At 47.5% G+C, this 12934-nt stretch overlaps 1 protein-coding gene across 1 annotated transcript in view; it reads left to right on the plus strand.

Annotated features, from left to right (window-relative positions):
- Positions 1–12934, plus strand: part of ITPR1 (inositol 1,4,5-trisphosphate receptor type 1) — a 293521-nt gene that overhangs the window by 147974 nt on the left and 132613 nt on the right. The window contains exons 26-33 of the mRNA XM_074312232.2: positions 605–663; positions 2706–2867; positions 2981–3151; positions 3641–3706; positions 4644–4781; positions 7008–7133; positions 9228–9428; positions 11537–11788. Coding sequence (XP_074168333.2) covers positions 605–663; positions 2706–2867; positions 2981–3151; positions 3641–3706; positions 4644–4781; positions 7008–7133; positions 9228–9428; positions 11537–11788 — 1175 coding nt within the window. The remainder of the gene's footprint in view (positions 1–604; positions 664–2705; positions 2868–2980; positions 3152–3640; positions 3707–4643; positions 4782–7007; positions 7134–9227; positions 9429–11536; positions 11789–12934) is intronic.

Genomic DNA, 12934 nt, shown 5'->3' on the forward strand with positions numbered 1-12934 from the left:
GAGAACTGGGGTCCAGACGGTATGCCCTAGAAAGAGGGTAAAATGTGCATGTTTCAGAGGTTATTGTATTTGAGAACGAGATGCTCAGAGTGCTCCTTTTTGGGCCGGGGAATAATTGAAAGGGCCCAGACCCCTTCTGGGGTAGATCGTTTTCCTTCCGTTCTGGAGTGTCTTGGCCATAAGATGGCCGACAGTGCTAGTGTGTGGTTAGAAGAAATGCCAAGAAAAAAAGCCCAAGAAAATTCACTGTCCACTAGCAATTTCTCCTCCTTTCTCTTGATGGATATTTTTTCCCTGCCCAGGAAATAGCAGGAAAGGCCCAGGGGAAGGGTGGCGGTAGACATAATCCCACCTCTCGAGGCCTGAGCTGCCTTGGGACGAGGGCATCCCGGTGCCATAACGAGAGGTCACCAGACAGTAGAAGCCGGCAGTGGTGTGGAGCACCACACACCAGAGCCATTGGACAGTGTGGTCTGAGTTGACCTGGCTCAGAGCTTTGCCGGATAAGATCCTGAACTTGAGGTTGACCCCCGGGCAGGGCAAGTGGACCACGGCACATTTTCAGACCGTCCTGCATCTGAAGTTATGTTCTCTGACTTTTCAGGTGCTCTGGACTTTGAACACATTGAAGAGCAAGCAGAAGGCATCTTTGGAGGAAGGAAAGTATATTTTCAGTTACTGTTTCAGGTGGTTCTGAGACTGGGGGCTCCTGTTCTCCAGCCTTCAAAGGGGCTTCACTGCACACGGAAAGGCTCAGTCTTTGGGGTTCGGTTGTTTTCCTGGTCTCTGTCACTCTTAGTACTCAGGTCCGAATGATCTTAGCTGGCTTGTGGTGGGTGTGTGTTTCCTGCCTACGATAGAAAGGGTTTAAGGAGGTTTCCCCAAAATACACACACTACAAGATTAGTTAAATGGTGGGAAATAGGGTCGTAAGAAAGAGGAGGGTCAACGGGACGAGGTTAGCAAGCTGGCGTACCTCAGTGCTCTTGGGCTATAGTTGTCACCTCAGAGCTTTTTGGAGCCTGGGGAGCAGCAACCATAACCCAGGTATGGCTCATGCATCATCCCTGACCTTAATGTATGAGCCCCTTTTACAAGCTCAGATCGCTCAATGTTGACTTAAAACATGATGGTGGGACTCAAACGTCTACAGACCTGATAGAAACACCCGTCGCATATAGTTCTTAGAACGTACACACCTGGCTCAGTTGTCTTGCTCTGTGACACACGACCCCAGAAACTCAATGGGCTAAAGCCTCCATCATTTGTATTGCCTCTCACAGTTCCGTGGGGTGACTCGGCCTAAGCTGGATGGTTCTTGGGCTGGCCACTGTTGGCTCTGTCGTGTGACCATGGTGAGCTCGTGACTGGGGCTGGCACTTCCAACTTGCTTTACTGACATTTCTGGCTCCTTGGTGGGGCTATCTGTAAAGTGGGGACCTCTCTGTGTTCATGAATACTGGGGGCTTCTTTATGGCTCTAGGTGCAAAGAAAGGTCCCAGGAGGCCAGGCCAACAATGTGCAAGCACTAATCAAGCCGCTGCTTGCTTCGTGTTACTAATGTCCCATTGGTCAAAGCAGGTCACGTGGCTGAGCCCAGCAGCAGCATGGGTGGGGCGTACCCCAGGAGGACCCACGTTGTTGAGGCCACCATGGTTAAGAGTCTACCTCAGCACTCAATACAACACCTGTGAAATTTGAATTAGCGACATTACTTACTACATGGGAGATGTTGTTTTTCTGAAACACCGGGCATTTTGGGTTCAGCATGATGACCCTCCCGTGTGCTGGGTTGTGTCTGGGCTCTCCCGCCATCTTCCTGACATTGAACGGCAGCGAAACCTTCACACCTTTTTGGAGCATGGAGCACGAGGAGAGTATTTACGTGTGAAGTCCTCTGCTTTTCTTGGGGCCTGCCACCGTGAAGGTCTCACCATTTGACGTTCGTTTGTAAACACAATACAGACGCTGACACAGCGATTGAGTGGCCGTGCTCAGTTATGCGGTAGCCTGCCGTTTGATGCAGGACATGCTTATTAGTATTTGGGTTCTATAAATAGCACACAGATTACATTTAATTATAAAAATAACACCGTGGCACTGTGCCAATCACCCCCGTTGGAAGAGCACTGACTGGTAATGGTTTGTGGCAACACCCCTCAGAGTGGGGCCGATAGGTCTCAACTGCTCACCACCAGTTTGTGACGAGATAAGTACGGAGCACGGGAGTCAGCACTGGGGCCCTTTGGGGGCCATGTGACACGGCCCTGGGTCCAGGTGCGTGAGCGGTGGACTTGGCGTGGGCTGAGACATCAGTTGGCTACAAGCTGGAGACACCAAAAGCCGGTCCCTCACCACAGGTGTTCTTTAGGCCCTGAGTTACAACGTCTTCAATAACCAATAAGCTAATAGCTCAGGAGAATCACTGTTGTGTGCAGTTCCCCAACCCCAGATGAGGCCCAGTCATCTGCTGGCAAAGCCAGTCCTGTCACTGTGGGAAGGTGGGGACTTTGGTTTAAATTTGACAATGGTGACATCTTCATTGTCCCTTACCTCCCAGTAGAGTTGAAGACGAAACAAGATCACATGAGGGAGACTCCAGGGTTGGGAAGCTACCAGTTGAGTCGGGTCTGGGCCAAGGTGCGTGAGGGGAGGGCGTTTGTGGCTCACCTGGCCTTTCCCCTCCCACGCGCTGCTTCAGTGAGGAGAACACCCCGCTGGACCTGGACGACCACGGCGGCAGAACCTTCCTCCGAGTCTTGCTCCATTTGACGATGCACGACTACCCACCCCTGGTGTCGGGCGCCCTACAGCTGCTCTTTCGGCACTTCAGTCAGAGGCAGGAGGTCCTGCAGGCCTTCAAACAGGTAGAGTAGGTCGCTGTCGTGCGTGCATGCGTGCGTATGTGCCATGTGTGTGCATGTGTGTTGTCTTTTGTGGAAGAGGCTGTTGCGTGTCACTAAGGGATTGCACCATTCAGGTTCAACTGCTCGTCACCAGCCAAGATGTTGACAACTACAAACAGATCAAACAGGACTTGGATCAGCTGAGGTCCATCGTGGAGAAGTCGGAGCTGTGGGTGTACAAAGGGCAGGGCCCCGACGAGGCCATGGATGGTGCCTCCGGAGAAAATGAACATAAGAAAACAGAGGTGGGTGAAGCAGAAGGGATGCTGCCAAAGGAGACAGATGGGCCCCTCGAAACAAGTAAACATGCTCTGGTTTTAGATAACAATGCAGGTTAGAGGATGGGCTTTCTTCTCAAGAGACCTGCTTGTTAAGTAGCCATGGTAACAGCCGTTCTCCTAGGAAATAGGCCGCACACAGGAGTCCAGCTTCTTCCCCTGGGTCACCTTGGACCCTGCAGAATAGATGGCGCTGTGGCGTGAATTAGACCAGGTTTTCCCAACATCCCCACTTGGGAAAGAACCTGTTTTCCGCCCATGGCCTGGCCCACCATCCTCTCCCACATCAGTGAAGAAACATCAGTCGGAAGGGAGTTCCCTGGGTGGGCACGAACCCGGCACGACTGTGGGAAAACACTGCAAACCTCCCGTTCTCGCAAAAGGTGCTGTTAACCCTAAAAAATGGACAGGCGCGCAAGAATTGTACAAACACCCCATGTTCACTTTGGTCCCTAGGAGGGGAATAACAAGTCACAGAAGCACGAGAACACCAGCAGCTACAACTACCGGGTGGTGAAAGAGGTGAGTGCCTCACTGCCGTTTCCCCTTCTTTATTCTCTAAGGAGCTGGAAGTTTGTGATAGTCAAGTGGAAGGTGCACACGAGCTTTTTCTTCATGTAAAGTTTAATAGGGAGAAAGACTTGGGAGGTTAAGTGCATGAGTTTTAGAGTCAGATCTGCGTTCAAGTCCAGCTCCCCACTTGTTCTCAGTTTCCTCACCTTTCGTAGGTGCTCTGATACTTTTGAAGGTTTGCAGTGGAATGAAGAGTTCAATGACACATAACTGTCAAGGGCTTATTTTGGTGCCTGGCACACAGTGTCCACCCATGAGAGCTGCAGTTCTCGAGAAATCTCTGTGTCGGGTGGGTCAGAGTTGGGAGGCGGGAGCTTTCTTACCACCCCAGAGCAAACTCGTCCTTGGCAACGATGCCAAGCGTCACCACTGTAAGAGCCTCTGAAGCCACCCCACTTCCTGTGGAAGCCGTAATCCACTGGTTACACTAGAAGGACATGTCCTCAGCCATATAGGGATTCAGTGTGATGCCATCAACGGGTACCTTATTGGATGAATTTACCTCGTTTTAGGTTTTTAATGTATTGTCATCCCTTTTGCCTCCCTGCCCACCACCACCCCCTGCAAACCTTTTCCAACTGTGGTTCCTGGTTTCCCGAGGTTGATTAATTTCTTTGTTTTTCACTGTTTTCAGCTTCATTAAGGTATAACTGACTATTGTAATACACTTAAAGTGGACAGCGTGAGGATTTGATGTAGACACTGAAATGACAGCACATCCACCACTGACAGCTGTTTGGGGTCGGGGTGGGGAAGGGCGTTTACGATCTGCTGTTGCAGCAGATTACAAGTGCACAGTGTCTTATTGACTGTGGTCACCATGGCGCATGTCAGAGCCTCAGCACTGAGTGTTGGTGACAGGGCACAACCGTCTGTTCTCCCCCAGATTCTGATCCGGCTCAGCAAGCTGTGTGTGCAGGAGGGCGCGGCTGTGAGGAAAAGCCGGAAGCAGCAGCAGCGTCTGCTACGGAACATGAGTGCCCACGCGGTGGTGCTGGAGCTGCTGCAGATCCCCTACGAGAAGGTGCGGCCCCTCCCGGGGAGGGCAGGACTGTGTCCCCAAGCCCTGCAGGATGGTGCGGTCCCTCCCAGGGAGGGCAGGGTCCATGTCCCCAAGCCCTGCAGGATGGTGCGCCCCCTCCCCGGGAGGGCAGGGTCTGTGTCCCCAAGCCCTATGAGAAGGTGCGCCCCCGAGGTGAGACGCCCGCTCCCAGAGCAGTGTGAGTTATGGTGGCTTGCAGGCAGAACCTTGTGCATGCACACGTGCGTGTTTTGGGTGGGTACAGACATCCCAGTGTGTAAGAACAGCCGAGGGACTCCTACCGACAGATGACCGCTATTAAGCGATGTCTTCAGAGCTTACTTGCTTGTAAAGCCCGAGTCACACGACGAAGCCTGTTGGTTTCCATAAGCACCAGCAGATTCCATTGTAGGTAAAGAAATGGAAGGTGCAGAACCGTTTGAGGTCACCACTGTCAACTGGCAGTGTCTGTGAGTCCCAAGAACTCTGACTTCGTAGCGCTGGAAGGTTTGCCCCTCTCCCTGTGAGTGGGAGACAGATGTGGCACCCACTCTGTCCTGGGACGTGCTGTTAATGTCCTCTTTAATGCTCCTGTTTTGTTTGAGTGGCCAAGCTGGTAGCTCAGGCCCCTCTGTCAGTGGGTGTTGACAGGCAGGCACGCCCTGCTGTCTTGCAGCCTTGTCGTCTGGACCAGGTGGGCGAAGCACAGCCGACCACCTGTGTTTGTACGGTACACGCGCTAAGAGTGGCTGTCCCAGTGTTGGTGCCGGAGTACCTGCGTCACGTTCTGTCTTTAGCTTCCTGACCCACAAAGCCTAAAATTATTTTCCTGGCTCTTTAAGATGAAGTTTCCTGACCCTTGGCCCAGACCAGAACCGGTCACTAACATTTATCTTGTAATTTCTAAGCACTTGACGTGAATTTTCTCTTTTAAGCTTCATAACAACCATATAGACTATGCATTTTTATTTTCTCCCAATTTTACAGATGAGGAAACTGAGGCCCTGAAAGGTTAAGTAAATTTCCCAGGGTCACACAGGTAGGAAGGTGGAGATCTGGGAAAAGAGCTTAGCAGGCTGATTTGGGGGCCTGACCCTTAACTGCTGTACTCTCGGCCTCTGAAGCGAGGTGATGTATGTGAGCTGACGTAGGGAGACTGATATGAGCTCAGTGGATATGAGGGATGACATCCAGTGTGGGGATTCTCATTTTGTTTTTACCATCTTAAATGTTTGCTTGTTTAGAATTGGTCAAAGTGGCAGAAGGTTTTATGTAATTTTCTTATCATGGATCTTCTGACTCTACAAATATGGAGTATATGTTTTTAATACATGAAATGAGAATCACAAAATCACTGTGTGAAATGCCCAAGGCAGATATTATCCCCATTTTGCAGATGGGAAAACTAAGTCTTAGGTTAAATGGTGTGCCCGAGGTGACAAGGAAAGGAGTAATGACAGGTGTATGTGCCCTAACCTATAATCTGAAGAGATTTCCACTGTGCCATGTTATCTACTGCCAGAAATCTATGTGGCCATAGGTTAGCAACTTAAAAAGGTGAGCTGGGGAAATGGGGTTCACGCCGATGATGAAGTTGTCCCTGCTTTGCCCTCAGTCCGTTTTCAGAAGTTGCAAACACGGCTAAAAATGGAATCCCAGATGCTTTGTCTTACCGTGTTTTCCCGAGACTAAGACCTAGCCGGACCATCAGCTCTAATGCATCTTTTAGAGCAAAACCTAATATAAGACCCGGTCTTATTTTGCTATAAGACTGGGTCTTGTATATTATAATAATAATGATATAACATAATATATAATATAATACCAGGTATAATATAATATGTAATGTAATATATAATATAATACCGGGTCTTATATAAATTTTTGCTCCAAAAGATGCATTAGAGCTGGTGGTCCGGCTAGGTCTTATTTTCGGGGAAACATGGTAGCTTCCACTTTTTATTGCCTTTTTCCCTAAATAAAGTGTTTTTGCTTCTGCCCAAGGCTAGTGGCAGAGAATTCAGGAGGATTCGGGAAGTTCCTGGCCACTGTCCGGCATTCTCACAGAGTGGGCCCCCAGGAAACGCCTCAGGAACCCCCTTAGTAGGGGGTGGGCGTGTCGGAGAACCCGGTCTTCTGGCCTGGAGCTGAGTGGTTTCTCCGTGGACCTCTGTCATTTGCCGCACAGCCCTGATTTCTGCCCGGTTCTGTCTGTCCCCTCCCACGCAGGCCGAGGACACCAAGATGCAGGAAATAATGAGGCTGGCACATGAGTTTCTGCAGAATTTCTGTGCAGGCAACCAGCAGAACCAGGCTCTACTGCACAAACACATCAACCTGTTCCTGAACCCGGGGGTAAGACCCAAGGCCCAGCTGGAAACCGTGCGGGGAGGCGCATGGGGCTTAAGAGGGACAGCCGGTTGTCTGCTGCTGTGGCCGCTGGGACTTGTCACAGTGCGACACTCACGGGGGTGGGGGTAGAGGGCATTGTGATCCATTCTCAGGAGGACATAAAGCTCCCCATCTTTTGGGGGGAGAAGGGAGGGGAGGGAGAAGAAGGTGAGTAGGGGCAAGGTAAGATATGTTTATATGAAATATTTAAAAAATAGTATTCCTCATTTAAAAATGGAAAAAAGACAATATTCCTCATGACGTCACACGAGCGACAGAGAGGTGCCGATTCTCACTGTGGGCCACACGCTCCCAGGTCAGACATACGCTCTCCCTGTGGACACCAATGCATCACATCTCCATGCACAACGTAGCTGCGTAACAGCTTAGGTTGTTAAATACATTTTTAAAGTCTGTTGAATATGTGTTACGCAGCTCTTAAAGACAAATGGGGGCACACTCCACACATTGTTTTACATTTTTCTTTCTCGTTTAACACATCGTGGCTGTCTTTGCAAGTCAGAGATGCGTGAGTTTGTCTCATTTGTTTTGATGGCTATGTGGCATTCCATAGAGTGGCTGTCACTTTTTTTTAAAACGTAACATTCTCATATTAACACACAATTAGGCAGTGTCTAATTTTTGGTTTTATAAACAATACTACAAAGGACATCCTTGCGCACACACACACGTACACACACTCTCACACACTCATTAATATTGCTAGAGCTTTGCAGAAAAAGGACTATAGTCCTTTTTAGTGGGGTAGTATTCCCTCATTGTCATGTTGAGAGATGGAAAAGGCAGGAGACAAAAAGGCTAAAAGCCCACTACCTCACACCAAACAAAAATCTCAATAAATCTGGGTAAGAAGTAGAAAATAAAGCTTCTAGAAGATAACATGAAAATATCTTTGTGACCTTGTGGAAAGAGAAGTTTCTTACATAGTACGCAAAAAGTACACTAATCGTAGTGAAAATGTTGATAAATTGGACTTCTTTGAAAACTTCTGTTCATCAATGACACGATTCAAGAGTGTCCAAAGATAAGCTGGGGAGTGGGCAGAGACGTATGCCATGCACGTGTCCCATAAAGAACTCATACCCAGAATATGAGAGAAACTCAGAGGAGTCAATAAGGAAAAAGTCAACCCACTTTTTTAAATGGGCAAAAAATCTTTACAATGAGACATTCCACGACAGAGGACATCCAAATGGCCAGTAAAGGTGACAACGTGCTCAGCATGGTTAGTCATCAGAGAAATGCAAGTTAAGTAAAATATGACTGAAATTAAAAGACAAGGTTTTAGCAAGGATATGGAATAGCTATAATACAGAATGTGAACTGTTAACGTCTTTTGCAAACTATTTGGCTGTGTCTTCTGAAGCCAAACTCGTTTAAACTCTGCAACCCAGCAGTTCCTCTCTCGGGTATAAACCCCACAGAAGTGTGTACATTAAGTTCCCCAGAGGGTCATGTACAAGAACGTTCAGAGCAGCACTGTGCATATTTGTAGTAAGAACTGTCACGACTTATCATTAAACCTGGAGTCTTCCCCAAATGCCCTTCACCAAGAGAATAGATACATTGTGGTCTATTCATACAATGAAATACCCACAGCAGTGACAAGGAACCAACTACTGACACAAGCACCAGCACGATGACAACGTTGCAAACGTAATGGAACAAAAGGAGCCACATAGAAAAGAATGCATGAGGTTCAAGAACGGGCACAACACATCGATGGTCACAGAGTCAAAATAGTAGTGGGATTGGGGGGCGGGGCCCTTTAGGGCGGCTTTTGGGTGTGGGTGTGGTGTTCCCTTGGTAACCCGTGTAGCTGTTACTAGTGACTTGTTCTGTGGGTTCACTACGCATGGTGGGAAAGTTGACTAAGACAAGGTACCAGGACTAGAGAGGGAGACCTCATGGGTGCAGACGCTTCTCTCTGTGTTTCTGGGGGACTCCTCTCCCACGTTGCACTCTGCCCCTGACCCTGCCTCAGCTCCAGCCTCCTGTCCCTGCCCCAGCCTCCTGACCCTGCTCCCTCTCTGCCAGATCCTGGAGGCGGTGACGATGCAGCATATCTTTATGAACAACTTCCAGCTGTGCAGTGAGATCAACGAGAGGGTCGTCCAGCACTTCGTTCACTGCATCGAGACTCACGGGCGGAATGTCCAGTACATCAAGTTTTTGCAGACGATTGTCAAGGCCGAAGGGAAGTTCATTAAAAAGTGCCAAGACATGGTCATGGCTGAGGTGACAGCTCTATTTCTACACCTTCATCTGCCGTTCCCTAAAAAGTTTACATTATTTAATCTTACCTGTATGAACTGGCATATAAAGGGTCTGATCTGATCTTTTATAGCAGTAAATCGATGCATTCTAAGGAAGTCTGGCTCAGATCCTCCTGAGGGGGAAAACAGCCCAAGAATAATAAGCTGTAGTGGACGGGGACTAGATGTGGATGGAACCCAGGGAGCCAAAGCACTCTCTCGTCTCATGGGTTCTATGACTTTTTCTTTAATTATGCACCTAATTAACTAGAAAAATTGTGGCTTGATGACTCAAGAGAAGCTGGTCAGTGGACTCCTGGGAGCCAATACCACTTGGTTCTGTGTGGGCAGTCAGCACCCGTGCCATACCTGTGACTTTGGCTGTCACGTATACTCGGCTTACCCTTTCCACCTTTTGAAAAAATGAAAAGTCAGTCCACTAACACTTGGCTTTATAATCCCGTCTACACGTGTGTCATGCCGGGGTGTCATGCGGGGTCTCTGGTCCCGCTCCCCACATAACACAGGACATGGTGAGGCCAAAAAAGAACACCCACAGAGCAATAGATAGGGGAGTCACACCACTGTAGTCTCGCTGGTGGCTGGGTTGGAGACACAGGAAGCAGGAGCCACACGATCCACAACCTACTATCCACTTGTCTGCAATAGGCACCCCACACTACACCATGCTCACTACAATCCGCACTTGCTAGCTCAGCCACCATCTTCTTGCTAGCCCCCATTGGCTGCTAGCATAGACACAGCAGTTATATTAGTGGCCAATGGCTCACTGATTATAGCTGACGGCCAACTAGCCACAGCTGATGGCCATTCAATCACAGTTGATGGCCATTTACTACCTGAGCCAGCACCTTTCCACGTGAGGCCGAGAGCCTGGAAACTGCACTCCTGGCTCTGTCCCCACAATGTGTGATTCCAGGGGAAGGCAGTGCAGTGCAATTAAGAGTCATCTCGTCCTGGGCTGCAAATGTTGGCTGTACCACTTACCCGGCTGGTGACTTGGGACATGTCACTTCTCAAACCCTCAACGTGCATTTCTGTAAAATGAAGGCACAGCAGAATTCACTTGAGGAGCGAGTGAAATGAGATGAGGACGACAGCTGACATTTATTGGAAGCCAGCAGACTCTGTCACTGCCCTCGGCAATTTCTATTTGTTCATTTAATCTACATGACAGCACCATGAGTTAGATATCATACCTTTCCTCAGTTTTACAGACAAAGCTGAGGCACAATGAGGTTAGGGAATCCATCTAAGGTGTTTGTCACAGTGTCTGGCATATAATTAGAGCTCATAAATGTGAGTTGTTACTATGTAAATAACATTGACCATATTTATTTTGATTTCCGTACCGGCCCTTTGGAACTTTTGTATTTCATTCAGTGCTGAAATTGATTTGTTCTTAAAGAGATTTATGAGAAGCTACAGCCCTGGGAGACAAGTTATGAATAGGCGCTCCTGACTTTTTCGTGGGTGTTGAAGACGTGTCTTCATTAGAAGTGGATCATTTGTGATTGTGAAGAGATGAGGCTGTGTATGAAAGTTGTAAGAGGGATACTTTCAAAACTTAGAAAAACATTTCATGAAGAAAAGTCACAGTCTAACGGTTTGGAAATACAAGTGCAAGCTTGCAGTCTATTTCCACTTGATACGTGAATGCTGGTATGCATTCCCCTGATAGTTTTTTTAGGACCGCTGTGATGTTTCTGTATCTATGGATTGAAAGGATGGGGCAGAAGCTTGTCAGTTGTTTAATAATACAAACAAATGAAATCAGATGATACTGTAACACAGAATCAGTAATACCGTGTTTCCCCGAGAATAAAACTGGGTCTTATATTAAGGTTTGCTCCACAAAACGCATTAGGGCTTATGTTCAGGGCATGTCCTCCTGAAAAATCATGCTAGGGCTTGTTTTCCCTTTAGGTCTTATTTTCGGGGAAACACGCTATAGATGAGACTGGTTTGGGAAGCTAACTGAACCCTTCTTTCTAGGCGAAGAGCTTTTTCTTGCACACTGTCCCCACCCCTACAAGCTTGTACTGCAAACAAGCCCTGTTCTTTCCGTAGCTGGTGAACTCAGGCGAGGACGTCCTCGTGTTCTACAACGACAGAGCCTCTTTCCAGACTCTGATCCAGATGATGAGGTCGGAGCGGGACCGGATGGATGAAAGCAGCCCTCTCATGTACCACATCCACCTGGTGGAGCTCCTGGCTGTGTGCACGGAGGGCAAGAACGTCTACACCGAGATCAAGTGCAACTCCCTGCTGCCGCTGGACGACATCGTCCGCGTGGTGACCCACGAGGACTGCATCCCCGAGGTGAGCGAGCCGCGGGCGCTGTGCCCTTTCTGTGTGTCTCCACGTGGCCCTGGGGCTGGCCCGGGGGGGACCTCCCAGTTTCGAGACCTGCTGCTCATTTGGCGGTGAGATTTCAGTCGGCTGAAGCAGCTTTCTCTTGAGTGTCGGTTTTATGCAGAAGGAATGTGAGGGACGTTTGTCTTTCCTTCTGTGTCTGTGGGAAGAGTGGGAACTGCTGTGGGGACCAGCTCTAGGGGACAAATTAATTCAGTCTGTTGAGCAGAGAGGATTTGATCAAAATGAACGTCTCAGAGATGAGATTAAAAGTGGGTTGAGATACATAAGACCTATAAGTTTGATTTAAAATGAAAACTCGTATTGCAAAAATAACGAATGACATAAAATATGTAGGAACTACAGGTAACCAATAAGAAAAGTAAAATCATCTCTGATTCCACCACCCATAATAGGGATTCCTTTCACGCTCTCTTTTCCCTGTTCATATATATTGGCTAGTAACAACAAGAAATGGGTCCTGCAGTATGTATTTTATCCTTGTGTGCTTTAAAATATGTACTATTCATTTACATTTTAAATTTAATACATACACATTTATATCTAGCATATATAGTATATATTTGTTTTTAGATTAATTTTTGTAAAGTTAATATACTTTGAAAAATTGAAATAGCAAAGACTATAAAGGATTAAACTATGAAAAATCTTCTAATCGATTCCCCTCACCTCACAATCATTCATTACATTTTTGTATATCCTTCCAGAGTTTTGCTTATAAACAAATATAAACATACACACACTTTATTCCCCTACCCCTGTTTTTTTAACACAAAAGGCAATATTCTAGGTATACTATTCTTTTCGTATCAGTCCATAAAGAGATTCACATTCTTTTTTATAGTTACATAAAATTCCATCTATGGTTATACTATTATTGCCTTCCATGAACATGGAACCAATTTATAATGATATAATGAGATAAGAAGAAGAAAGTAATGAGATTGTATTTTTCTCGTAGCCTTGTACACACAGTATGCTATCAAACTTGAATTGTCGTCATGTACCTGATAGATGAAAATGCTATTTCAACATAGTTTTAATTTGCATTTCTCTTATTATAGATAACGGAGGTATAATATTAGCTTTTTT

The sequence above is a fragment of the Rhinolophus sinicus genome, chromosome 5 (genome assembly GCF_057876585.1).
Source record: "Rhinolophus sinicus isolate RSI-liver-muscle chromosome 5, RSI-T2T, whole genome shotgun sequence".
In the NCBI taxonomy this organism is placed as follows: Eukaryota; Metazoa; Chordata; class Mammalia; order Chiroptera; family Rhinolophidae; genus Rhinolophus; species Rhinolophus sinicus.